Here is a 27,987-nt window from a genome sequence, read left to right as displayed (position 1 = left end):
TGCTGAAATGGAAGGCAGGAGAAAGGAAACAAGGAAGAGGAGAGGAGAGAAGGAAGGAATGGAGGGAGGGCGGGCAGCATTTTAGCCATCCTGCAGAGGAGAAGACCAGGGACGTGGGACCGGGAAGTCGCAGAGCCAGCACCCCACCTGCTAGCTCATCATGCTTTCCATCTTGGGTTAAAGGAGCAAGGATGAGTTTCTCTTTGATCTGATGAAACAGGAACAGCTTTTGTGAGAAGCCACAGGTAAAGCAGAAAGCACAGAGGCTTCAAATGAGGCAGGTGTGGGTGCGAAGCCCAGCTGCACCTGCCGCAGGACCTCGGGCGGGCACTTCAGCCTTCCAGCGTGGGTCTCCTCAGCCGTAAAGTGGAGACCATAAGCCTCACCTCCCTGGTTGCTCGTGGACCAGAGGGGATAAGAGCAGCAACATCTACTTCCCACATGTTCCTATTTATCCTCCAGCAGCCCCGCGAGTTACTCGATACCCTCATATCATTAATCCCAATGTGTAGAGGAGGACGCCAGGGCACAGAGAGATTAAATAACTAGCCCAAAGTCACACAGCTAGTGAGTGTCAGAACCAGGGTTGGAACCTGGGTGCCCAGGCTCTGATACTGGTGCCTTGACTGTTCTGCTCCACTGCCTGAGGTATGTAAGCTTCTAGTACCGCGTCAGGCGTACAGTAGGTACTTCAGTGGCAGCCACTATTGTCATCATCTCCAGCACCCTCGTCCCCCACCGTGGTGTCCAGGTGGGAAATGCCCCCTCATGGATTCTGCTGTTTGAGCTTGTGACTTTCCTCCGTGGGTTGACCGCCAGCGCACTTGGAGCTGATCTGTGGTCACCGCTCCACGGTTGTAGCCCCCCAGAGCCACTTGGATAAAGTCACGATGACAGAGGGCTCCCAGGCTCCCAGTCCTGCAGAGGAGAATGGAGTCCTCCAGCCCAGCTCCAAGGGGATCTCGGGCTAGGATGCACCAGAGCTTAGGGCTTTGCGTGTGTTGAGCCCCAGGCTGCTGTTCCACACTTTGGCCTTGCCCTTGGTCTCTGGGAGGCTGGATAGCTGCAGCTTTTCACCCATGAGCTGTCTGGGATCAGAGGTCCTAGGTTTATGAAGATCACCCTCATCGCCAACGCGTGAAACAACTTACAGGATAAGCACGTGTAAAAACACTTAACTGTGGAGATGAGGGAGGCAGCCTAAGACCGCTCCTGGACGTACACAGAAGTACCTTCGTTAAGCATTGCTGCAGTGTCCATTTGTGGGGTTGCTTCATAAAACTGCATCCTTACCATCAACGGAGCCTAGGAGATGGAGAGAAAAGTCTCCATCAGATTCTTCTAGAAGGGTAGGCAAGCTGAATAATTTCTAACAAGGTTAATAATTCAAATGTTAGATACAATTGCAGACTTATTCCCATAATGCAGAAGTTTTCTCTGTGGTGATGATATTTATCTTTGGCCAAATACCAATTTTATTTTATTTTTTATTTTCTTTTTCAAATACCAATTTTAGTACCAGCCATGTGCCATTTGGCCAAAATGTGCATTGGAAACGTGTATGCTTTTTTTTTTGGCTGCGTTGGGTCCTCATTGCTGTGCACGGGCTTTCTCTAGTTGCGGCGAGTGGGGGCTACTCTTCGTTGCGGCGCACGGGCTTCTCACTGCGGTGGCTTCTCTTGTTGCGGAGCACGAGCTCTAGGCACGCGGGCTTCAGTAGTTGTGGCACCCGGGCTCAGTAGTTGTGGCTCACGGGTTCTAGAGCGCAGGCTCAGTAGTTGTGGCGCACGGGCTTAGTTGCTCCACAGCATGTGGATCTTCCTGGACCAGGGCTCGAACCCGTGTCCCCTGCACTGGCAGGCAGATTCTTAACCACTGGGCAACCAGGGAAGCCCAAGGAAACGTGTATATTTTGACAGCGTGTCTATGTGGGTTGAGACCCTTTTTCCCCTTGAGATGTTCTCTTGGCCCCTTCCGGCTCAGCCTCCCTCACACACACACCCTTGACTGTAACAACCCCGTGAGCAGAGGCAGCAAGTTATCCGAGACATGGGAACCACAAGCTGCCAGTGGGATGTTGGCTCATCATCACGCCTCATTGACTCACCTTAACTTCTCCTTTAGGCTCTGGGCATTTTGTGACAAATGGCACCATCCTGGGAGCATGGGAGAGTCCTCCATGGGCCAGGAGCTCTAAGCACTAAGGAATGTTGCTCAGATCAATAGATACATTAATAGATCAAATACCCAAATTGCCCAGCTACTTTTAGGGCAGTGATTGTCAAACATTTTGATGTTAGGATCCTCTTAAACTCTTAAAAATTATTTCGGATCCCAAAGAGCTTCTGTGTATGTCGGTTGTATCCATTGATATCTACCATATTAGAAATTAAGACTGAAACATTTAGAAATATTTATATATTAACTCATTTAAACATAGAAATAACAAACCATCACATAACATAAATAATATTTTTTCTGAAAAATAACTATGTTTTCCAAAACAAAAAAAAAATAGTGAGAAGAGTGGCATTTTTGCAAATCTCTTTAATGTCTGGCTTAATAAAGGACAGCTGGATTCTCACATCAGCTTCTGCATTCAGTCTGTTGTGATATCTTGTTTGGTGGAAATGTGGTTTCCGCCACACAGATACGTCACATGGATACGTCGTTGGAAAAGAAGGACCCCAAGAACACCCAGGGGTCCTTGGACCACAGCCTAAGAACTGCTGATTTAGGGATTGATGAGGCTCAAGATGAAGGCGGAAGAGAAAGCATGTGATCCCCAGGTCACTTCCTGCGTTAACAAGGAAACTGCATCTTAGGGCTCTGACAGTATCTAGCCCGGAGCTGGACCAAAAGAGAAATAACAGCAGTGACTGTTATTTCAAGTAACAGCCTTGACTTCAGGTCCCCAGCCAAGACCTTTTGGCTCAACTGTCCCCAGCAGTTTTATCCAGCTACAGATATTGTCTGCAGCTTCTATCATGCCCCTGGACTGGACATTTCTGGAAGAAGCCTGCACCTGACCCCGTATCAGCTGCCCACTGGTATTCAAGCTTCTCTGCTGTGTTGCATGGTCACCCCACCCCCTAATGCCACATCAAAATGGTCCTGACTTTGCCTTTTCTCACTGTTCCAAGCCTCGGCATCTGAGCGTGTCCTGGAAAGGGCTTTGTCCGTGGAGGAAGGCAGCCTTGGATTTCTCCCAGGGTCAGCTCAGGCTGCCCACGCTGGCTTCTGGCTTCCGGTCGGCCACTGATGAGCTGTGCGCACTTGGAAAGGCGGGGCAATTATTAATTCATTCAACATGAAATTAATGAGATTCTACCACGTGCCTGGCACAGTCCACTTCTCATGCCCAGGCCAGGGTGGGTCAGACCTCCTGGGACAAATCTAGATGAATTAGCAGCTTGATAAATATGAATGATCTCAGTTGATGAAAAATGCACCAAATGATTGTTTCCCTTGATGTAATTACTCGGGTGGTCGCCTTGCCCATGGAGCCTTTAGGGTGTTAAGTCAGCAGTTTGCTGGAGGCTTCAGAAGAGAGTAGGTGGCCGCTGCTGCTGTTTTTTCCCCTTTACTGCAAACAAAGACTTTTAAAAAATGTTATTATGAGGCTTCCCTGGTGGCTCAGTGGTTAAGAATCCGCCTGCCAATGCAGGGGACATGGGTTCGAGCGCTGGTCCCGGAAGATCCCACATGCCGTGGAGCAACTAAGCCCGTGAGCCACAACTACTGAGCCTGCGCTCTAGAGCCCGCGAGCCACAACTACTGAAGCCTGCGCATCTAGAGCCCACGCTCTGCAACAAGAGAAGCCACCGCAATGAGAAGCCCGCACACCGCAATGAGGAGTAGCCTTCACTTGCCACAACTAGAGAAAGCCTGCACGCAGCAACGAAGACCCAAGACAACCAAAAATAAAATAATTAATTAATTATTTATTTAAAAACATGTTCTAATGTGCGATAAACTGCATCTACTTGAAGTGTAGAATCCCATAGTTTTGACAGCTGTATATGCTTGTGAGACCACCACCAGAATTAAGAATCAGAGCATTTTCCATCGGCCCCCAAAATTTCCTTGTTGCATTGTGTGGTCCATCCCTGACTACATTCTGTGACCCACTGTGACCACTGATTGGCCTTCTGACAGTATATATTAGTTTGCACTTTCTAGAATTTCATGTAAATAGAATAATACAGGGTGCACTCTGCCTGGCTTCTTTTACTCCACATAATCATTTTGACGTTCATCCCATTGTTGTATGTATCCATAGTTTGTTCTTTTTTATTCCTGAGTAGTCTTTCATGGTTTGGATCTATCATAATTTGTCCATTCCCCTGTTGGTGGATATTTGGATGTTTCCAGTTTTGAGCAACTCTGGGTGAAGCTGCTGGGAACAGGTGTGTACAAGTCTTTGGGTGTTCGTGGGCTTTCGTTAACTCCTAATGGGGAGAAATGGCTGGGACATATGATAGGCATATGCTTAACTCTGTAAAAAGCTGCCAAGCTGTTTCCCAAAGGGATGATATGGTTGTGCGTTCCCACCAGCCGCGAAGGAGATTTCTGGTTGTGCCACATCTTCACCAACTTGATATTATCAGTCTTTTAAATCTGAGCCATTCTGATGGGTGTATATACTGGTATCTCACTGAGATTTTGATTTGCATTTCCCTGGTGACTAATGATCTTTTGAGCATCTTTTCATGTGTTTCTTGGTCATTCATATATTTTGCTTTGAGAGGCGTCTGTCCAAATCTTTTGCCTGTTTTTAATTAGGTGGTTTGTGTTCTTATTATTGAGTTGTATGAGGTCTGTGTACATTCTGGATACAAGTGATTTGTCAGATATATGGATTGCAAATATTTTCTCTCATTCCGTGCCTTGCCTTTTTGTTTTCGTAACAGTTTCTTTCAATGAGCAAAAGTTTTGAATTTTGATAAAGTCCAATTTACCCATTTTTTCTTTTGTTGTTGATGCTTTTTCTGTCCTGTCTAAGAAATCAAACTTGCAAAGATTTTCTTTGATATTTTCTTCTAGAAGTTATTCAGCTTTAGCTTTTATACTTAGGTCTCATTTCAACAATTATATTTTGAGCCTTTTCCACATAATTTTATATATGGTGTAAGGTAAGGGCAGATGTTAATTTTCTTTCCCATTTTATCTATGTATTGAAAAGACCATCCTTTCCTCATTGCTTGGGTGCTTTTAACAAAAACCAATTGACCATGGATTGGAGGGTCTGTTTCTGGATTCTCTGTTCAATTGATCTATGTGTCTATCCTTTTCCTATACCACACTGGCTTGATTCCTATAGCTTTATAGTAAATCTTGGCATCAGGTTGGCTAAGTCCTCCAACTTTGTTCCTTTTTTGTAAAATTGTTTTGCGATTCTATGTCCTGTTCTAATACGAACACATATTCACTCATTTAATCCTTACAACCCTCTGAAGCAGTATTATTTAATGAGTATCGAACCCGTTTTACAGGAGAGGGAAACCGGGGTTCAGAGGGGATGAGTAGCTTTCCTAGGTAGCTGAGAGGTGGAAGTGAGGTTTGAACCTGCAGTGTCTGGCTGCAGCATCCTGGTCTTAATCACTAGGTGGTCCTGCCCTCTATTTTGGGTTCTGCCCATTCCCTGTGCAGACCTCCACCCCAGCACCTGGGCGGCTGGGAAGAGTTTTCCTTGTGCATCTCCCTGTAAGCCGCGGACTTCGTGAAGACAGAGACTGTCCGGGTATCCGTCACTGTGACCCAGCCCTGCGGGACCTGATGCAGAGCCGACAGTTGGTGAATGTTGGGTGGATGAATGGACGAGTGGGTGGACGCCAGTCAGCTCTGGCTGGAGGGCCAGGTCCCCGCCAGCCCCAAACCTCAGCTGGGAGCTACTGTCCCGATGAAGAAGTAGAGGCAGAATCCTATGGCCTGGGCTGGCAGCAGGGGTGGGGAGGCTGCAGCTTTCCTAGGGACACAAGGATCACCAGGTGTAGGGCTGAACCCCGCCTCCAGGTCGCCCCGCACCTGCTGTTGAGACAGAGATGCTTAATATGCTTCTAGGAGGGGAGAGGGGAGGGTGAAGGAGGAGGGGAGGACCTAGGGCCTGCAGACGCCTCCTCCTGGCCGGTGGCTCGTGCAGAGTAGACGGGGGTGGGCAGGGGCTCCGCGAAGCTGCAGGAACAGGTCTCCCTCCAAGAGGGGCAGATTGAGGGGAGGGGCGGCTGGAATTGGATGCTGCTGGGCCCCCCGTGCTCCATGCCCGCCTCCTCTGGCTCCCATATATCCTCCCCCTCCTCCTCCTCCCGCGCAAGCCAGCGAGCTCGGTGGAGGGGGAGGAGACCCACGTGGCACCCGGCTGTCACCGAGGCCCGGTTCCCTCACTCTGCGCCCACAGCCTCAGACTCACACAGCACTGAGAACATCACCCGGATTTTTTTTCCCAGGCAGGAAATTTCTGTTTTCTGAAGCTGGGCCCCGGCATTTCCCATGGGGGTGATGGTTGTTCGCAGCTAGGGAGGAGCAGTGGGTGGTGTACGGGGGCGTCTGGTCCTGGCATCCGTGATGGCAGGCCAGGTGGGGGCTTGCAAGGGATGGGGAGGGTCCTGCTGACGGAGACGTGGGGTTTCCAGGGGCACGCTGCCCTTGGGGTGCCAGCAGTGGGGCTGCAGGAAGAGTCTCGCTCAGACGCCGAAGGCTGGGACCTGGCCCTGAATCAAGGTGTTTCTGCCAGTGTGGACTTGGGGTCTCACTTCACCCAGGGTGTGTCAGGGCCATCTCAGCTCAGGAACTCTGTGAGCTGGTTGTTCAGTTTTTAGGAATTTCGTGAGCCGGCTGTTAAACCATGGGTGGCTTGAAGCCCACAGACTCAGCCACGAGTCCAAGTTTTCTCCCACACCCCACCCCGCAGAGCCAGTGGTCAGTGTTCACCAGCACGCCGGAGCCTTAGTTTCGCCATCTGGAAGTGGGGTCACAACCTGTAACTGCGGTCCCGGGTGTGAGGTGCTTGAGAGGGAGCGTGAAGCCACGTAGAAGGGCGGTTACCACGCTGGCCGACAGTAGGTCATCCACTCAGCAGTTGCTGAATAACATGCTGGGAGTTTGTGTCTCCAGGAAAAACCCAGGAAGGGAGCCCCAGAACCCACAGCAGACGGGGCAGAGGAGGCCTCCAGACCTGCCCGGCCCCGCAAGTCCTGCCTGCGGGTGCCTCAGTTTGCTCATCTTTATAATGGGTGCGGGCATCCCTGGGTGGGAAGGGGTGTTGGTGTGGTCGGGTGCAGGGCACCAGGCACGAGACGTGGCCTGGGAGGCGATGGCACCATCACATCCCGCGGAGGTGCACGTGGTGAAGGCCCCTGGGGCCGGCCTGACCCACTTCACCGTGTTAGGAGCACAGGTCCTGGGGTCCACCTGGTGCAGAGAAGCCACCTGTTCCCAGCAGGAGGACAAGTTCAACCCTCAGAGCCTCGGTTTCCCCACGTGGAAATGGCAGAATGCCACAAACTCCTCGGTCTGCCGCGGGCTAATGCACACGGTGGGTGAGGGTCCTCGCTGGTGCCCAGTGAATGTGACCCCCCCCAGGACCCAGCTCCCACCAGGCGGTCAATGTGTCACCAGGACGGGAACACCTCCAAAGCCACTCCTTGTCCACTGCCTGGTGATCCAAGTGGAGCGGCTGTGCTAACGGCCTCGAGGCTGGAGAAGGGAGCCGCAGGAAAGCTGGGACTCTTCCTGCCAGGGAGCTAGGAAGCGAGCCTGGTGGCCTAAGGAGCTCCCACCAGCAAACTGGGTCCCTTGGAGATGACAGCACCAAAACAAGTGGGCCTGCTGTGTGCTGAGTTCCATGCTGAGCCTCCACCCACAGCATCTCATTTCAGATGCACCCTTGTGCCCATTTTACAGGTGAGGAAACCAAGCCTCCAGAGGTTGAGCTAACAATGGTCTGCAGCCAGTGCAGAGCTGGAGCGCCCCTGCCCATGTGCCTGCCAAGCCCATCCCCGGCTGTTTCAGCCCCTCTCAGGGGGCTGCCTCAGCCACACCTTAACAGGACAGACTGTCACCCTCTACCGGACTGTCACCCTGTACCAGACTGTCACCCGGAGGCTGGGACACGGGGTCTTTCAAGAGGAAGGGGGAGGTGTGCCGCAACATGGATGGACCTAGAGATGATCATACTAAGAGAAGTAAATCAGACAGAGAAAGACAAGTATCATATGATATCACTTACATGTGGAAGCTAAAAAATGATACAAATGAACTTACTTACAAAACAAGAAAGAGACTCACAGACATAGAAAACAAACGTATGGTTACCAAAGGGGAAGTGGAGGGGGATAAATGAGGAGTATGGGATTAACAGATACACACTACTATATATAAAATAGGTAAACAACAAGGTCCTACTGTGTAGCACAGAGTGCTATACTCAATATAAAATATATATATAATTTTTTATATATGTATAACTGAATCACTTTGTTGTACACCTGAAACTAACACGACATTGTAAATCAACTCTATTTCAATTAAAACAAAAAATTTTTTTTTAAAATAGGAAGTGGGAGGAAGAGCAGGCTGGTCCTCTCCCCGAGGACACGGGACAGACTGGTGGTCGTGGGAGGGGCTGCGAGGTGCCCATTAGGCCACCTCTCAGTTCCCGCCACCTAGCATCAGGGCTCAGTAAATACTTCTCGAATAAATAAATGGCCCCGCTGGGGTGCCTAAAGGGTGAGGGTCGTGTTGGGAGTGGAGAGACAGAGGGCTGGCGAGGGCCACGGGGAACCACATAGGGCTCTAGGGAGGGTTGGGGTACGATGAGTTTTCAGTTTCAGCAATGTCCCTCTGGTCGCCGGGTGGCCTAGGCCAGGATGAAGGCAGGAAACCCAAAGGGGAGGCGGCCGCAGTTGTCCAGGAGAGAAGTGACGATGGCCCAGGCCAGGGCAGAGGCAGGAGAGGCAGACAGAGGACCTGGCCGGCTCTGCCAAGCATGACCTCAGCACCCAGCTCAGCGCCTGAGCCCTGTCCGCCTACCTGGCTCAGACACGGGCCTGGCGAGGGGACAGATGGACGCACTGATGTGATGGAGCCTGAAGGGTGTTCTTGTCACGGTGGCATTTGGCCCCTCTTGCCCGCCTGCCAGCTGGGGCCTGAGGAACTGATACAGAAAGGACGGGGCCCTCAGGAGCCAGGCACTGGGAAGACGGGAGCCAGGCACTGGGAGGGCAGAAGCCAGCCCCGGCCAGCTGGCCCGGCCCAGACTCAAGCAATCAGTCTAGATCAGCATCAGGCCTCCATCCTCCTCCTCACGTTGGGTTCCCCGCCCTGGCACGGGACAGCAGATTACAGTTTGCAGAGCCCTCCAGTACGGGCGGCTCTTACCATCACCACTGCACAAACCGGAAAACTGAAGGATGAAATGACAGCCAGAACTGGGTGGGATTCAGAGCCAGGTTCCCCCCAACAGCAAATTCTCCATATCTTAAACCTCTCTCTTTCTCTCTCTCATTTATTAATTCTTCCCCGCCCCACTTTCTTTTAAAATCCAGACAGTTCTCTGATTTGGTTTGCATGTGTAATAATAATATACTACTAATTGCAGCTAGTGATTTTTGAGCAGCTTCTTGTTGCCTCATTAAATCCTCCCAATCAACCCTGAGATGATAGTATTATACCCATTTTAGAGATCAGAAAACTGAGGCTCAGAGAATGTCTGTAACTCGCTGAGAATCAGGCAGCCCCACTAAAGCGAGTGCTCTCACTCCCAAACCTCTTAGCACTTTACCAGTGGCTCTCAAACCTCAGTGCATCACTGAAGAACCCATCAAAATGCAGATTCCAGGTGCCAGCAATTCTGATCCGTGGGTCTGAGCAGGGCCCTGGGAATCTTCATCTTTAGGAGAGAAGCCCAGGCAATTGTGCTGTGGGGCTTTCAGGAGCTTGTGCTGCAAGCAAGCAGGCTAGGAGCAGGTGGTCTTCTCTCTGTCCCTTTCACCTTGACCCTGTCCCGAGGCCAGCTGCTGGCCTCAGGCCACCTGGCTGCTTTGAGGGGCCTGGAGGGCCATGCTGCAGTCTGATCTGGGGAGTCATCCCTGCTGTGAGCACAATCCAACCTGGCCTAGCGTCAAACCCAGCAGGCTGACAGGGTCGTGCTGACCACAGGCCAATCCACAGCTGCCCTGCACCCCTGCCAAGCCCATCTGCCTCTGCGCCAGTCAGGCCAACAGCTACTTAGCAGGGGCCCGTCTGGGCTGGCGGGGAGGAGCTGGCAGCCACAGTCCATGGCCTCCCTCGCACCCTGAGCCTCCTGGAGCACCCACTGTAGGGACAGCGCTGTCCCACCCTTACGCTGGCTCCTGCAGCAGCCCCTCAGCCTGCAGAGCTGGGAGCAACCATGGGTCAGGGTTCTGGGGACACAGGGCCATTCATAGGCGCCCAACCCCCTTCAAGCCCTCTTCTGGGGCCTGCCTTCAAAACCATCATGATCACAATGGAATATTATTCAGCCATGAAAAGCACTGAAGTCCTGGTTCACGCTGCAACACAGGTAGACCTTGGAAACGTGATGCTGAGTGAAAGAAACCAGACACAAAAGGCCACACACTGTATGGTTCCATTTATGTGAAATGTCCTTAAGGACAGAAAGCAGATGAATGTTTGCCAGAGGCTGGGGGGAGGAGGGGATGGGGAATGACTGCTGCTAAAAGGTATGGGGTTCCTGTGTGGGGTGCTGGGAATGTTCTGGAATAGATAGTGATGATGGGTGCATCACACAGTGAATATACTAAAAACCCCTTAAGTATACATTTTGAAATGGTGAATTTTATGTTACCTGAATTGCATCTCAATTTTTTAAATGGTAAAATAAAAGCAACGACAATAAAACCATCATGTTGCCAACGCCTTTCTTAATAGACCAGAGGAACCAGAGTGAGGCCCAGAGAGAGGAACTGCGTTAGGCAAGTGAGTGGCAGGGATGACACAGAGGCCCCTGCCATCCCCCACATGCCTGGTGAGCATCTGCTTCGCTGGTGTTTACTTAACAAACCCTTTCCAACAGCCGCCCATGTGCCAGGCCCTGGACAGGGCACAGAAGGGAGGAGCCCATCTATGTTAGCGAGGGATACACATGAGGATAGGAGTGTCGTTAAACCCAAGTTGGATCACGACTTCCCAGCTCAAAACGCTCTGTGGTTCCTCTTTCACTTAAATAAAATCCTAAGTCTTTCTTTGCAAGGTCCAGGGACCTGGTGCAGCCCACCTCTCTGAGCTCATGTCTTGCCCCTGTCACCATCACACCCTGCCCTCCTTGCTGAACTGCAACAGACCGATCTCTCTCCTACCTCAGGGCCTTTGCATGTGCTGTCCCCCCCAGATATCTGTGTGGCTTCCTCTCTTTCTTCCTTCAGGTCTCTGCTCAAATGTCCCTCCTCCAGGAAGTCTCCCCTGACCTCCCTAGCTAAAACAGCACCTCCAACCCTCCCATCCCTTATCATACTTTAGCTTTTATCTTAGCTCTTATCTCTTCCCCAGAAAAGTCATATATATAGGAAAATTTGCTTATTGTCTGTTTTCTCCACTAGAGAGTGAGCTTCTTGTGGGGTGTGTACACTGCTGACTTCCCAGCATTTGCAACAGTGCTTGGGATACAGTAGGTCCTCAATTAAATTTTTTAAATTAAACTTCTTATTGTGATAAAATATACATAAGATAAAATTTACCACTTTATTTTTAGGTGTACAACTCAGTGGCATTAATTATAGTCACAATGCTGTGCAACCGTCACCACTATCCATTTCCAAAACTTTTTCATCATCTCACACAGAAACTCTGTACTTTTCTGCTTTTTGAGTCTTTTATCCAAAGTCCACATTAAAAACATCACACTCTAGCCAACATTTTCCCTTTAAACTATAACTTAAACCACAACTCCCCATTGATACTCTTTTGAATAATAAATCGACAGTGAGCAGATTCACTGAGTGCCTGCCACATGCTAGGTGATATGTGGGTAAACCTTCCAGCAGCCTTGGAAGGTGTGCATGACCATCTCTGTTTCACAGACGATCAAATCGATTCAGAGAGGTGAAGTGCCTTGTCCAAGGTCATGCGGCTAGTAAGAGTGAGATCTGAACACAGATCTTCCCCCTTACCAGGCAGTGCCAGAACCATGGAGTAACTACACTTTAAGGACTTAACTTCAACCAGCCACAGACCCTCTGGCTGTTCCGTACCCAGGCTTCCCTCTGCTCCCCCTCTCCCCAAAGGTCATTATCTGAGCCAAATATTCCCAAGCGTCCTCAGCTCTGGCTGACTGACTATATTTTATATATATATATACATACATACATATATATATTATGGGACCCATAATTCAAGGTTCCAACATTCCATTTCACCTGGAGCTCTTGGAGCAGGTGCCGGGATAGCTGAGTTGTTTTTTTCAGCCTTTAAGATTAATCGGTACGAGGCCCAGTTTAAGTGTGTACATAACTTGTCATCCACCGGGTCTCCTGTTTGGGTGCACTTTCCTTTTAAAAAGCTAGCTTGATGGGGCGCTGTTGGATCCAGGACTCACCCGGGTGGCCCTGCGGGACATGGAGAGGAGGAGAGGAGGCACCGTGGGCAAGTCCCCAGCACACTGTTGGGCCCTCAGGTTCTTGGTCTGTGTTCCCATTGCCTCTCGTCCTCAGAAAAAGAGGAGGTGACCTGCCCCGAGTCACCAGTCAGAAAGAGGTGGAACAGGGACTAGATCTCGGGTGCAGGGTGGATGTCCCATCCGTGAGCTGGGACCATGGCTCCTGTGTGATGCCGGGGGCGGCGTGGCCCCCTCCGGCCCCTCACAGGCAGAGCCGGGGTCTTGGGCCTCCGGGGTGCATGGGTGGGAGGTGGAGGGTACTACCTGCCCCACACAAACCCTCCCAAACCTCCCACCAGCCCCTCCACATCTCCCTCCATCCAGGTGACCCAGGCACTGTCCAGGGAGACTTGCTTTGGCCCGGCCACGGCACCCCAGCTGTCCCCACCCCACCTCTGACCCCGGCCCGGGAGCTGCCCTCACCCTCCACCGAGTTCAGGCTGCAGGAGGGAACTTCTCACCAGACCTGCTCGGGGATCGGGGACTCAGGCAGGTCCACGCCTTTCCCATCACCCTCGGAGAGCTAAGTGGCCCCCATCCGGCGCTGAGTGTCTGGTCCCAGCTAGCGGTCCAGACTCCGAACCCGACGTGGCCTCTCTCCTTCTGCATCTCCACAGCAGGGCCTGTTTGTGCTGGAGGCCGACAGTGGGGAAGGGGTCCTGCAGCTTCTCGCTCACCACTGGCCGCGGGCCTGCTGGTGGCTCTGCCCGCTCTGGGGGGGCCTGGCCGGTGGATATAGCTGCCCGTTTCTCTCACGGGTCCTGCATTGGGTGGTCTGGAAATTTCCTGCCAAGCTACCTCTTGCAGAGCCCTTGACCTGGGCAGTCAGAGCTGTATGTCCAGTGGTCCTCCTCAGCCCCTGGGCACAGTGGCCTCCCTCTGCCGCTTTCTCTTTGCCCACTGGGCAGCCAGCAGGCAGGACTAAGCTGACATAAGCCAGCCTGCTCTCTCCTGCCCCCGGGAAGCACGTGGATAAAAGCCATTGGTCTCTCCACGTCCCCGGCAGGGTCGGAGTCCAGACCCTAGACGCCTTTTGCTCTCTGAGTCTCAGGCTGGGGTCTCCTACCTTCAGGAAACATACTTTGGAGCTCTGCAAGGGTCTCACTAGTCTTGGGGAGGGAAGGTGGCACCCTCCCCCATTCCCCCCAAAAGGTGTAAGTGGAAACTCTCCCTCAGCATCTGCTTTCTCCCAGGAAATGTCTTCACCAATCCCCAGCCGTCTCTCTCTTTTTTTTTTAATTTATTTATTTTATTTATATTTATTTTTGGCTGCATTGAGTCTTCGTTGCTGCGCGTGGACTTTCTCTAGTTGCGGCGAGCGGGGGCTACTCTTCGTTGCGGTGCACGGGCTTCTCATTGCGGTGGCTTCTCTTGTTGCGGAGCACAGGCTGTAGGCGCATGGGCTTCAGGAGTTGTGGCTCGCGGGCTCTGGAGCGCAGGCTCAGTAGTTGTGGCACACGGGCTTAGGTGCTCTGTGGCATGTGGGATCTTCCTGGACCAGGGCTCGAACCCATGTCCCCTGCATTGGCAGGCGGATTCTTAACCACTGCGCCACCAGGGAAGCCCCCCAGCCATCTCTGATCCCTTTAAATGTCTTGAGAAGCACCAGCCTGGGGCTCAAGTTCAAGGAGTAAATCCCAGCCCTGCACACACCGGCTGGGCAGCTTTTGGCAACTTATTAATCCTCTCTGTGCCTCAGTTTCTTCACCTGTACAATGGAAACAGCACTCGGGTGGCTTCAGCAACACAAGCTGAGACCAGAAGAGTGATTAGGGTTGCCGGCGTGAGCCGTGAAGCGGCAGTGCTGCCGTCAGAGCACAGCGTATACAAGGCACCTTGGTTGGGTGGGGATGGGGTGGGGTGTGGGTGTGAGTCCTACTGAAAAACTGGGCTACAGTCAAGAGCTTTTTCTGATCAGGAAAGTCTTTCCTTTGAAATGACTTCCCCGCCTCCAAAAAAGGGTGATCTACAAAGCAGAGCTGGGTGGGATGGCCACACTCTACCCAGCAGCCCTCCTGTCTCAGTCAGCCACTGCTGCGTAACAGACCCCAGGGCTCAGCGGCTTCAAACAACAAGCATGCGCTTCTGCCCCTTAGTCTCTAAGTCGACGGGGCGTCTCCTCGTGTACTGGCAGTGCTCGTTCTCGTGTGTACGGTAGTTATGGGTCAGGAGGTATCTCTGCTGGGCTCGCTGCCGTGTTCGGGGGTGCACTGGCTGTGGGCTGGCCTAGCATGGCCTCAGCTGCACTGGCTCGCCCACATGGCCTCTCGTCGTCCTCCAGCAGGCTGGCTTGGGGTTGTTTCTGTGGCAGAGCAGGGGTCCCAGAGAGAGCGGAAACTGAAGGCCTCTTGAGGCCCAGGCTTGGACCGGCACCCCCTAACTTCCTCTACATTCTGTTGGCCAAAGCAAGTCACAGGCCAGTGCAGAGTCAAGGATGGGCAAACAGTCTCTGTCTCTGGATGGGAAGAGCCCCGGAATCACATTGTATAAGATGCGGATACAGGAAGCCACTGACGGGGCATCAACGTAAGTCTGCCACCTTTCCTTGTTCTGCAAGACCCCACTCCTGTTTTACTGTTTCCAGGAGGCCCTCTTGGATCTCACCTCTCCCCATCCTGAAGTGGTCGCTTCCCCTGGCCACCTCGTCACCTCCTGTGCATCTCCCTGGACCCAGAGCAGCCCTTGAGAACAGGCTCCTTCTCCCCAGGGTCCAGCTTGGCCCCTCCTCGCATGCAAACCCAGAGAAGATGCTGGGTAAGCTTGCTCACAGAGTCCCGTCCCAGGCCGACGCTGGGCATACGGAGCCTCTTTCCTCTCTCCGAGCTCTTCCATTCAGCAGCAGACAGAACCTGCTTCCTCTCCCACCTCCCTCCTCATCAGCCCTGATGCCTCTGACAATACTAATTAAATGCAGCAATTCCATCAGAAGGATCAAGCTGGGCTTTCTGAGGGCCCTCACTCCGCCGTGAGCTGTGATGCTGATGGATCATTAATGGTGGCGACAGCACTTTCAGTGATGAATGGTGAGATGAGCGTCTCTCCCTGATGAGAGCAGCTTAATCTCCTCCTCGAATCTGCGGGCCCCTGCCACAATTTCCAGGGAGATTTCCGGCCCACGGAATCATCTGAATTTCACGTAAACCCTAGGAGAACTGTGACCAGGCGGGGATGACAGTTCCTATTTTATGGGTGAGACAGTCAGGGCTCAGAGGGAGTGGGATTTGGATGAGGTCACACAGCTAATATGTACCGAGGCTGGGACTGGAATACCTTCCTCTTGATGAGAAAGACACAAGGGGCATCTGTGAGATCCAAGGGCTGATCGTCCCCACACGACACCAGGAGGAGCCGCAGCCCAGGGTGCAGCCTGGGTCTCCAGGGCGTTGCCCACACAGCCTCTCGTTTCTGCTCTGTTCTCTCTGTATGTTGGCTGGGGAAGCTGTGACAAACTTCTCAGTGGCTTAAGACAACAGAGGTTTCTTCCCTCGAAGTTCTGGAGGCTGCAGGTCTGAAGTCAAGGTACCCAGCAGGGTCGTGCTTGCTCTGAAGGCTCCAGGGAAGGATCTGTCACGGGCCTCTTCCAGCTTCTGGTGGTGGTCAGCAATCCTTGACATTCCTCGGCTTGTAGATGTATCACTGCAACCTCTGCCTGCATCGTCACGTGGCCTTCCCCCCATGTGTCCGTGTGCCCCTGTGTCTTTACGTGGCCTTCTTCTCAGGACACCAGTCGTTGATTTAGGGCCCGCATAATCCAGTATGACCACATCTTAACTTGATCATCTGCAAAGACCCTATTTCCAAATAAGGTCACAGTGACAGGTACCAGGGGTTAGGAAATCCACATATGTTTGGGGGGACTCAATTCAACCCACAGCATGGTCTTTGCCCATCTCTGGCTCTGGCTCTCACTGTGCACCTGTCACTGGGCTGGTCACTTGGGACACCACCCCTGACTTCTTCCTGAGCCCATGCTGGACCACAGTGTGGCTTTCTGGCTCCCAAACCAGTTGGCTCTGGGCTTGCACTGATAGGGCTGTGCCATACCCAGTCCCAGGGGTTTGACTGCTGCCTCTTTGTCCAGTGGTCCAAGCTGCCCCTTCCAACTCTGCCTTGCCATGTGGGGGACTCCCAGAGCTGCAGCAGAAAGAAAAGGGGACCTCGCAAGTAGAAGGGCACCTTGGGTTTTCATGGGGTTGTCGTCACCCACAACAGGGGGACTTGGAGCACCCTCCAGTCATACGTGGGCTTGGCGGACCTCTCCCAGTGGCTGAGCTGTGACCCTGAGCCTGAGGCATCAGCTGTTTGGCAACTCGGCCCTGTGGTGCAGGGACCGGGACCTGCCAGGGGAATACACTGCAAAAGCCCTGCCCTGAATGGGACTTCGGGCCAGTGCCTAACCTCTTGACCAAGTTCCTTATCTGTAAAGAGAGAGTGATGATAGGGCAGTGGGCTTGTCCTGAGATTCAATCACTGGTCCATGGAGAGCTTTCACCAAAATGTCTTTATTTGCCCTTTATCCTTGAAGTATAATTCCACTGGATACAGAAGTCTGGGTTTACAGGTTTTTAAATTTTCCTTCATCACTTTAAAAGCCTTCGGGACTCTGTTATTTCCGATGAGAAATCAGCAGTTATCTGAGTCTTGGTGCCTCTGAAGATAATATGTGGTTTTTGTTCTACCTGCTTACAAAATTTCATTTTTGTTTTGGTTTTCAGCAGTTTGATGGTTAGGTGTGATTTCTTGGTATTTTTCCTACTTGGAGTTAGCTGAGCTTCCTAAATTTGTAAATTAAAGTCTTTTACCGTATTGGGGCATTTTTCAGTCATTATTTCAAGTCTTTCTTCTACTCTATTCTCGCCTCTCCTTCTGGAACTCCAAGTACACATAGACATTTGATGTTTTCTGGCAGATCCCCGAGGATCTGTGCTTTATCTTTTTAAATTTATTTTCTCTCTGTTCTTCAGGTTGCATAATTTCTATCGATATATCTTCACGTTTACTAACTCTTTCTTCTGTCATCTCAAATTTCCTGTTAAGCAATTCAGTGATTTTCATATGTGGTATTTTTCAGTTATAGATTGTCCATTTAGCTATTTTTAAAATAGTTTCTATTTCTCTGTTGAAATTTCCTTTCTTTTCATGCAGTGAGAGCAAATTTTCCTTTATATCCTTGGACATAGTTATAATAGCTACTTTAAAAATCTTCATTTGCTAATCCCAGTATCCAGGGAACTTCAGGGTCTCTTTCCTTGATTGTCTTTTTATTCAGTATGAGTGATATTTTCCTATTTCTTTGTATATCTTCGTATAATTTTGGAGAATATCCTGGGTGTTGAGAATGACAATACCGTAGAGACTCTAGATGTTTAGTATGTCCCTCCAAAGAGTGTTTTCGTTTTGTTTTGCATTTGTAAGCAGTTAACTTGGTTGAACTCAACTTCGAACTCTGTCCCAGCGCAAATCCTGGTTCATGTCTTTTAGCCTGAGCAGCTCTGCCTGGAGTCTGTCGTGTGTACATGTGCAGTTTGCAGCCAGCTAAAGGTTGGGGCAGAGTTTATGTGTTGCATTTGGGGACTGCTCTTTAGACCCCATTTCCAGGATTAAATGCCTCATTTTCCAGCTACTAGGATTTCCCCAGATTCGGTCTTCTGGTTTATAGAGTCTAAAAGTATGACTTTCTATCTGAGTTTCAGTAGCCACGTGGCACAGACTGGGACCTGTCCTCAGGCTAAATAAAAGCCATGAAAATAAGAAGCTCACCCAGTGCTGCCTCTTCTTCCAATTGCTGTCTCCCCTGCAGGGCCTGACATCTAATGAGGGGCACATAGTGGGCATGAGACCACAGTTGTAGGAGAGACTACTGTACTGGGGGGCAGGAGGGCTCTCCAGGAAGGCTTCCTGGGGGAGGTGGTATTGAGGCTGGAGATGTGTCAAACATTCCAAAATGAGAGCATGGACTTTCCAATTGCATGATTTTACTGATGACAACTTCCAGCTCTCAGGGGAGGTAACTTTTCCTAAGGCAAGCTGTAGAAGACACTTACGGTAACAATGAATGGATGTTAAATATCCACCAGCCCCTTCCTGGGATGGAGGAAGCAGTGCCCCGGCCTGAGGTTTGTAGTTGCTCTGTAAATGTTTGCAGAAGGGGACTGGAGGGGCTGATGGTCAGGACTCCCAAACCTGTACAGTGAGGTTGAATCTCAGATTTATCTGGCACATTTCTGAGCTGGCAGCTGCCACTTCTGTGGAGGCCAGAAGCAAAGGTGAGAAAAAGCTTCGACTTTCTGTCTGGTAAATTTTGGTCATTCATCATTCCTTGGTGTTACGGTCCTTCAACCCTCCCAAACCCTCTCACCTCCAACATCTCTCTTGAGTTTCTAATCACGGGAAGACTCTACTATAGGCATGCTACAGATGACAACACTGAGAGAAGTGATATAGCCCACCCAAGGTCACATAGCCCAGGCGTTGAAGCCAGGACTCCAACCCAGGACTTCAGATTGGTCCATGAACAGCTCAGGCGGTTGTCACTGTGCATGGGCCTCCATCCATCTCCTCAGTTGCCAATGGAAATGATAAGTCATGTCTCCCTCAGGGGCTGGCATGAGGTTCAAAGGAGGCAGCGGATATAAAACTGACATATAAATTGTAAATTGCCTGCAGATGTTATTGTCTGTTACTGTGGTAGCTGCCCAGCATTTATGGACCACATTTGCTCTGGATACCAGTGATTACATTGGCGTTTTAATTTAATAGCTTTGTTATTTTTCCATCATAAAAATAATATATACTATGCATATGTCCAAACTCGTTAAATTGCATACATTAAAAATGTGCACTTTTGTGTATATCAATTACACCTCAATAAAGCTGTTAAGAAATATGCATTCATTACAGAAGATCTAGAAAACATGGAAACATAGAAAGAGAAGGAAAAGAATATTTTCTTTCAACCGCCCTAAAGCAATCTCTGTTTAACGTGGTAGAAAAGTCTCTTCCAGCTTGTTTTCCCCCTGCCCAGTTTGTTTGCTGTTTAACATGGCTGTGATCACTGGTCTATATAATTAAAAACATTTTACATACAGTTTTATATCCTGCTCTTCCCCACTAAGGGCGTGCTGACATGAAACAGCAAGAACCAGAGCCACGTGCAGGAACCCGGCCCTGCCGGGCTGTGGCTCCGGCCGTGGCCCTCCGGTGTCCCTGGGCCAGGCAGGCTGCCCACACAGGGACAAGTGTCAGGCAGCCGGGCCAGTTCCAAACTCAGCGAGCATCTCCGTGATCCCAAAGAGCGGCTCTCCTTGTTTTTTATTCCCTTTATTTTTAAGTTTAATGAAACATGCTCTTGTCCTGATCAGTGAGTACATCCAGCCCATTATCCTGCCTCTGAAGCACCTTCCCTCTGTCCTCTTTCCTTTCGCCGTCAGAGCTGGCATTTACCTGTGGCTCAGAGGCCAGTGTGGGTCAGGAGCTGCCTCTGAAGGCACGTGATTGGAAAAGGAAAAGACATGTATGGAATAGGAATTAGGACTGGGAAAACCACTCGAGGCTGAGAGAGCAGTTCTTGAGACAAAAGGTAGCTGGTATTTTGAGAATCAGCAAGGAGCCTGAGTCGGAGTGGGAGAGCAAGGCTGAGAGTAGTAGGAATTGGGGTAGGGGTGCGTTACCATTCATTGAGTTAAAACACGGCGCATTCAACGCTAACATTTTTTGTCACGCATCTGCCAGCCCCGCTGATCTAGGCTTGGTTGGGCTGGGTGAGCCGGCAGCTCAGCTGGGCGGCTTTGCTGCGGGCCTGGGCAGGTCCTCCTCCGGGGCAGCGGCAGACGCGCAGGACGGCGGCTTGTCTGCCAGCGTCCCGCAGGCCAAAGCCAATCACAGGGCACGGTACCCGGCCCAGGGTGGGAGGCAATGCCAAGTGCCAGGGGCAAGTGCGGGACAGGGTGAAGATTTGGGCGCCTGATGTGGCCTGCCTCGGGGGGCCACAGGTCACTCAAGGCTTTAGATACTCTGAAGACCTTCGCTTTTCCTCTGTCGGTGGGGAGCGTCTAGAAGGGTCCGAGAAAGCTCCCTCTGGCTGCTCTGTGGAGGCCAGCTTGTGTCTGGGCCAGGAGAAATGGAGGGGATCGGATGGGAGACCGTTGCAGTCATCCAGGCGAGAGGCGGGAGAAGTGATGCAATCTGGATGTATCTTGAAGGCTGAGACAATAGGACTGGATGTGGAGGGTGAGAGAGAGAGGGGAGAGTCAGGGTGACTCAAAGGCTCGGGCCCGAGCCAGCGGGAGGATGGAACTGCCTTCATTTGAGGCAGAGGAGGATGCAGAGGAGGGGGTTGAGCAGAAATACCCCATGAGTCGGGGTGGGGGAGGGGTGAACCATCATCCTGGCGGCTGGAAGGAGAACACAGTATGGGGGTGCCAGCCAAGGGGCCAGCTGAGAACCTGCCTGGGGCTGCCGGGAGGAGTAGTCAGATCTGTGGTTTGTTTGAAAGTAGATCCATTGTGCTGAAGCCTGACCGGAGCTTTTGGTGCCTACAGGGTCCAGGCCAGGAATGTGAAGGTTACGGGGGTGCCATCCATGGGGAGCTCAGTGGAGGCAGGGAGGGGTACAGTTGGTCTCTGTGGCCCCCAGAGCTGGGCTAGTGAGTGGAAACCCCCAGACTGCTTCGGGAGGAAGGGGAGCAGGAAGGAAGGAAAGACACCCGCGAACGGGTCTCTGTCCCACGGGCAGCGGGGAGGGGCGGGGCCCGTGGTCAGCGCTCCTGCTGTCCGACGGGCGCCCCGGGGCTGGGCGGGAGCAGCTCTGCCCACCTGCACAGCGCTGGGTCCTAATGAGCCACATCCTCCTGTCTCTGTTCCACCACAGCCGATATCATCTCTACCGTCGAGTTCAACCACACCGGGGAGCTGCTGGCCACCGGCGACAAGGGTGGCCGGGTCGTCATCTTCCAGCGGGAACCGGAGGTGCGGCGGGGCCTGGCGGGAGGGGGCCTACGCTCCGCCCGGGCTCGAGCCCGCAGGGGGCCTCTCGGCATCCCGCCGGGACGCCTGGGCTGGATGAAAGGGCACCGCGGCACGCAGGGATGGGACCAGGCAGGCCCAGGGAAGGGGGGCCACCGGGTCGACTCACAGCACCATATTCTGAGCCCCCTCTCCTGAGTGGAAGTTTGCTGACTGGTCACGGTGTCCTAGACCCTGGAGAAACAGACTGCTGATTAAGCTGCCCTCGGCCTGGGTGAGCTGGTGCTGTCCGGCCAGAGCCGTGGGGAGGGGAGGATGGACCCCTCCCCAGATGTGGGTGGCCCTCTGTCAGGGGCTGGCGCTTTTGCTCAGCCCCGGGCCTTGCCCCAGTGAGGTCTGTTGTCTGGAACAGCCTACCCGAGGCAATGTTTCTGAACCACTGGAAGAACCTGGTGGTTAAAAGGCCCCATTTGTTGAGCACCTACTACATGCAGACTCGTGACTTCGTTCTCCACGTGCTCTTCCCATTTACTCTTCACTGCCCACCTCTGAGGGTGGGGACTGACACCCCGTTTCATAGATGAGGACGCCTGCAGGGTCACCCAGCTAGTGAGCAAAGACCAGGGATGGAAACCGAGACCGGGTGTGGTCTGTCACTCACACACCACCCTGCCTTTCAGGGCTGGGATTAGATGCCGAAGACAGGATCTAGTGTGACACCAAGGTGGGGGGAAGAGAGGAAGGGGGGAGGGAAGGGGGAGGGAGGATGGGGGAAGCAGGGCGAGGAAGAGAAGGAGAAGAGGGGGCAGGAGGGAAGGATGCAGGGGGGAGAGGAGCTGCAGTGCCATCCTCCCCCCCCAATTCCTCAGCATCCTCCCCACAGGTGACGTTCCCTGCGGTCTGACGTCACCTGTGTTCACTCCTGTGACCCTCCCTCGTGACAGCCCTCGTGGTGCCATTAGGTGCTATTATCGTCCTCATTTTACAGACGAGGAGATCAGAGCTCAGAGGGTTGCAATAACTTACCAAGAACACACAGCCAGAAAGCAGATAGCTGAGAAATTGGTTATCTAATAAGCCCTGTACTGTGGCTGGAGCACTTTGATTCATGAGAAGGACCAGAGGCTCCCACTGGGGATTGCAAAGCCAAGTCTTCTTTTTGCCAAATTGCAGAAAGAAATTAAATTGGTAGATGCGCAAGTTTCTCAGTTTTGAATATTTCTCCTTTAATTTTTTTCTTAATTCTGGTCCCACTGACCTTCTCCATAGCCAGTGCTTACAGGAGATGAAGTGAATTAGAGGCAAAAATATTGAAGAACTTTAAAGCTTTCCAAAAGCACAACAGGAAAAGAAATATAGAAATAGATACTTTTGAAAAACCAACAGAAGACTTGAAATTGTGCTTGGTTGACTATCTTTGTTTTGCTCCCAGGCAGTTTTAGTTGTAGTTTCATGTTGTCATATAAACTTGAATTGTCTACCAGGAAGTGGTCCCTGGTACCTGCGATGGACTCACCACCTCACTATTTTGGGGGCTCCACCGGGAGGTCCTTACTCTAATGAGCTTGGCTGCCTAAACCAGAAGGGGACCCGATCAGGAAAGTTGGGGGGGAGGATACCCTATCCCAGTCTATCCCGATGTCTGTCTGACCTTGCAGGGTGTCTGGCCTCAATGTTTAATCTGCTCCAAAATGTGTTCATTCCTCGAGTCAGACCCAAGTTGGACACAAGGATGTGAGGAGCAGATCAGAGCCTTGGCCTTGGTGCCAGCCAGACCTCAGTGGAGTGAGTGACAGCACTTTGTGGACATGTGGCTTTGCGGGGGGGGGGGGGGTCGATTCACCTCTGAGCCTCCGCTTGCTCATCTGTAAAGTGGGGGGAGTCATGGTGCCCATCACAGAGGGGCGTCGAGGACAGAATGAGAGGAGGCGTGAGAAGCACTTAGCTCAGTGTCCTGTGTACAGCAGGTGCTCAGTAAACATGAGCTGGCGTGGTTGCCCTTGTTCTCGCTTCCTGGACGGAGGAGGTGATGGAGCTTGGCCATGGCTGCACAGGAAGGCACTGGCCATTGAGAAAGCAGAGCGTTTCCTTGGACCCTTGCTTGGGTGCCCGGTCGCCATGGCTGTTCCAGGCCCTGCGTGGGTTTGACCAGTCCCGTCCCTGTCCCAGTGCCGGCTTCCGCCCCGCCCCACCATCCTGGAGCTCAGGGTCTGGTTTCCTTGCAGAGTAAAAATGCGCCGCACAGCCAGGGCGAGTATGACGTCTACAGCACTTTCCAGAGCCACGAGCCGGAGTTCGACTATCTCAAGAGTCTGGAGATAGAGGAGAAGATCAACAAGATCAAGTGGCTCCCTCAGCAGAATGCTGCCCACTCCCTGCTGTCTACCAACGGTGAGGCGGCCGGGCCGGTCTGGGCGTGTGCGTGTGCATGTGTGTGCACGTGTGTGTAGGCATGCGTGCTCTTGTGCACACGTACTGTAGCAATTTGTCATCAAATGCCATTTTTCACCTCATATTGTGAGCATTTTTCTAGGTCTTTCTAGGTCTTTAGAACTCCTGAAAAATAGTATTTTGAGCAGCGGGTAAATTCCATGCAGTGAATACACTTGCTCACCCTCTCCTGGTGGTCGGACGGGGGCTTATTCCCTCTGCTGTAAATAGCAGCTCTTTGAGCGTGTCCGTGAATACTTTAATTTGGGGACGGACAAAGGAGGCCAGGTCAAGGAAAACAATGAACACTCAATTCAGACTTGCCTCTTTGTCCACAACCCCCAGAATCCCAGACCACCCCAGAGTGGAGGGTGTCACTGGATGATCTTGGGTCCTCAACAGATGGTGCAGGCGGAGCACTGGTTGCCTGGCCGCTGGCCATCTGCCTCTGGGAGATGGTACGCATCCCCAAAGAGGCTCCCGGCCAGACCCCTGCTTTGCTGTGGTCCACTCAGAGGCTGCGGTTCCTGGGGCCACCTTGCCTCTACCAGCAGCGGGCCTGAAGCCAGAGGCCCCGCTTCCCACATTCACGTCCACCTCCTCATCCTCCTTCGCCTCTCATCCCCATCATAAAAGGCGCCTGGGGTGGGAGCTAGGGGGGTCCTGGCTTCTGTCCCAGCCTGGGGACCTTGGGGAGTGGCCTTGCTTCTCTGAGCCTCAGTTTCCTCACCTGTGCTCCCTCTGGAGTTGCAACAAGGGTGGAGGGAGGTGTTGCCCACCCAGCACCCCAAGACCAGCCAGTACTGCTCCAGCATGGACGAGTCTTATAAGATGATGCCACCTGCCTTCCCAAGGGAGTCAGACTCCTTAGGGCGGTCTTTACGGCATCCCTGAAACCGGTCAGACTCAAGCCACCAACCCATCTCTGTGCCCGAAGGCCGGCTCTCCCTGCCTCCACCTGGCCAACACCCCGCCTCATCCCTTAGGCCTCCGCTGGGTGTCAGCTCCCACTGAGCCTTCCCTGACCTTTCAGCAGAGCAAGGTGTCCCTCCCGTGGGCCTTCCCACCCCTGCTGACCCTCCAGGGCTTGCCCTCTGGAGCTCCTGCCATTCTGATTGTCTGTGTCCCCTGAGGGGTGCCTGGCACGGAGTCATGTTCAGCAAACCCCGTCTCAGAGCCAGAGGGGCCCTTCCCACGTGCTGGAACAGAGGTAGTGGGAGGTCCCCCACCACCAGAATAGGTCACCCAGGGCAGGAGCCCCTAATGCAGTTAACACCCTGGCCCTGCCCCTTCCTCTTCTGAACTTGATGGCTGTTCTTGCCTCATAGGGTTTTGGGGAAGATGGAAGGGAATAACATTAAAACAAGCTTAGAACAGGGCCGGCAACTGAGCCTCGTTCACGTGCTGCTTTTTTCTTTTTAATCATGTAACAGAGAGTGTCATTCTCTGCCTGCCTCTTTGGAGGAAAGGTCAGCTTCAGGAATTTCCTAACACCCACACCCTCAAAGCTTCCCACCCCCGGTTTTGAATCCCAGCTCCACCCTTTCCTAGTAACCTGTCCCTGGGCACCTGTCAAGTGTTTAACTGATAGCAATTTTCTCCCCTTCCTTCTCAGGAGCGTGGAAGTGATTGTTTTGGCTGCTGTACTAGTCAGGGTTCTCAGAGAAACAGAATAGGATGGGTGTATGTGTGAGTGTGAGTGTAGACAGAGATATGGGTATAGATGTAGACTTAGATATAGATATATAAGGAGAGGTTTATTTTAAGGAATTGGCGTGCCTGACTGTGGAGGCTGGCAAGTCCAAAATCTGCAGGGCGGGCTGGAGACCCAGCGGAGGGCCGATGCTACAGCTCGAGTGTGAAGGCCACCTGCTGGCAGAGCTCGCTCTTCCTCAGGGGACCTCGGTCATTTTTCTCTAAAGCCCTCAGCTGATTGGAGGAGGCCCGCCCACATTGTGGAGGATAATCTGCTTTAGTCCACGGATTTAAATGTTAATCTCATCTAAAAAAATACCTTCAGAGCGACATCCACACATTTGACCAAATACCTGAGTAGCGTGGCTTAGCCAAGTTGACATCTAAAATGAACCATCACAGCTGGTAAAGGTTACGCTTTTGATGTTCTTGGCAGGATTCCAGAGAAGTGAGGCTTCGGGAGAGCTGAGTTTCTGGATGGGCAGGATGCATCTCAGGAAATAGGATGCCAACGGAGCGTAAAAAACAGGAAGCTTCGTTAGTACAGTTTTTGTGGAAATTAGTTGAAAGACTGATAACTGCCCTTGAAAGGGTCATGCCCTTTGACCCAACAGTTTCACCTTTGGGATCAATTGGGAGGAGCTCGAGCATGACGACAAACGTTCCCTTTGCAAAGGTGTTCATTGCATCAGTTGACAGAAGGAGTCAAATTAGAAAGAAACTTCATGTCCAAGAACAGGATAAGGTTAAGTAACTTGTGGGTTGATGCGCCCTTATCTAGCAGACTCAGGTGGGTACTCCATTCTCCATGCCGGTGTTCATCATGCGTCTTGTTTCACTTTGTTCTATTTTTAAAGATAAAACTATCAAACTATGGAAGATTACCGAACGTGATAAGAGGCCCGAGGGTTATAACCTGAAAGATGAGGAGGGGAAGCTGAAGGACCTGTCCACGGTGACGTCACTGCAGGTAAGATGTGGCACATGGACGGTTCCGGCAAGCGAAGAGCAGCTGTGCTTTGTTTATTACATGGCGAGGATTTCAGGACTGGAAGGTCCTTGGCGATCCGAACCACAGTCAGGTTCCGATCCAGAACTTAAGAAGCCAGGCTGCTTACTTGCTGGGTGGCCACCATCATTTTCCTGCGCTGTGCCTCAGTTTCCTCCCCAGCAAAGCAGAGAGGATCATCTTTCTTCTGGAAGTCTCGTGAGGATGAGGCGAGGTGATGATGAGGCGAGGTGATGCGTGTCCAGGAAGCCCTTTTCAGCTGCACCCGAGGCTGGAGAGCATGTGTTCTCTAATCCCTTGTTATACAAATAGGGAAACGGAGGCCCAGAGAGAGGCAGCAACTCTCTCAGAGCAGCTCAGCTGAGCAAGTGGCAGAGCCAGGAGGAGAACCTGTGAGCGGAGCTTTGTGGGTTCCCAGGCCTTTGCTGAGGGTCAGAGGGACACCCAGACCTTGTGATTCTTGCAGCCTTTACGAAGGCTCAGTGCAAAGATTGCCTCGATGTAAGAGCGGCCTGGAAGGTGAAGTGGCAGAGCCGTGTGAAGGTAAACTTTTGCTCCCAACGCGATTAAAAGCAAAAGGACTCATGTTTCTTCAGCGGGGAGGCTGGGAGATATGACAGAGTCCTGGAGTCACAGGACCTGGGTTCAAATACTGCCTCCGCCGTGTCCTGGTGGTGTGACCCTGAGCAGGGCTATCGGCGACCACGAGCCTCTGATTCCTCATCTGGAACAAGAACAGACACTTGAGCATGTGTCTCCCAAGCACTCTGGCTGTAAAATCATTCAGACCTCAGCAAAATCCTATAGTGGGTATGTGATTGTCATCCCCATTTTACAGATGAGGAAACTGAGAGCTGGATCCAAACCCAGGGAAGTCTAGCTCCACAGTCAGCATCCAGTCTCCTCCGTGAAGTGGAAGTGAAGTTCCTGCCTCCCAGGGGAGCCAAGGGGATGGTTAGCGGCTTCTTGCAGGAAGCACACTGAGGCCGCCTTATCCGTCTCTGGCTTCCAGAACCGTGCCTGGAAGAGGGTGGGTGCTTTCAGCCACCCATGTGTTTGCTGGAGGTGCTGCCAGATTTATTCATTCAGCCACACTTACTGAGCACCTGCTGTGTGCCGCCCAGCCCTTCTCTAGGCACCAGGAGGCCGCAGTGAATGAAGAGTCTGAGGGCAGATCTGGTCTAAGCCTGGGACAGGCCCTGCTCAGGGAGGGGGCCTCAGAGTCCCAAGACTGAACGAGGATGAGCGTCGGGAGG

The 27,987-nt window shown here is 52.2% G+C and overlaps 1 protein-coding gene across 7 annotated transcripts in view; it reads left to right on the top strand.

Annotated features, from left to right (window-relative positions):
- The window catches only part of PPP2R2C (protein phosphatase 2 regulatory subunit Bgamma), a 164,978-nt gene that overhangs the window by 62,032 nt on the left and 74,959 nt on the right, over window positions 1-27,987 (top strand). For 6 of the 7 annotated variants that reach the window (XR_014243926.1, XM_082389870.1, XM_082389871.1 and 3 more), the window contains exons 2-4: window positions 21,503-21,600; window positions 23,823-23,988; window positions 26,580-26,692. Coding sequence is in view for 5 of the 7 variants with exons in the window: in XM_082389870.1 (XP_082245996.1) it covers window positions 21,503-21,600; window positions 23,823-23,988; window positions 26,580-26,692 (377 nt within the window). In the remaining 2 variants the exon portion in view is untranslated. The other variant, XM_082389873.1, reaches the window with a different exon arrangement.

This window comes from Balaenoptera borealis, assembly GCF_965194805.1.
Source record: "Balaenoptera borealis genome assembly, chromosome: 4".
NCBI lineage: Eukaryota > Metazoa > Chordata > Mammalia > Artiodactyla > Balaenopteridae > Balaenoptera > Balaenoptera borealis.
The sequence above is the reverse complement of the archived record's forward strand: the minus strand, read 5'-3'. Positions and strand labels throughout refer to the sequence as shown.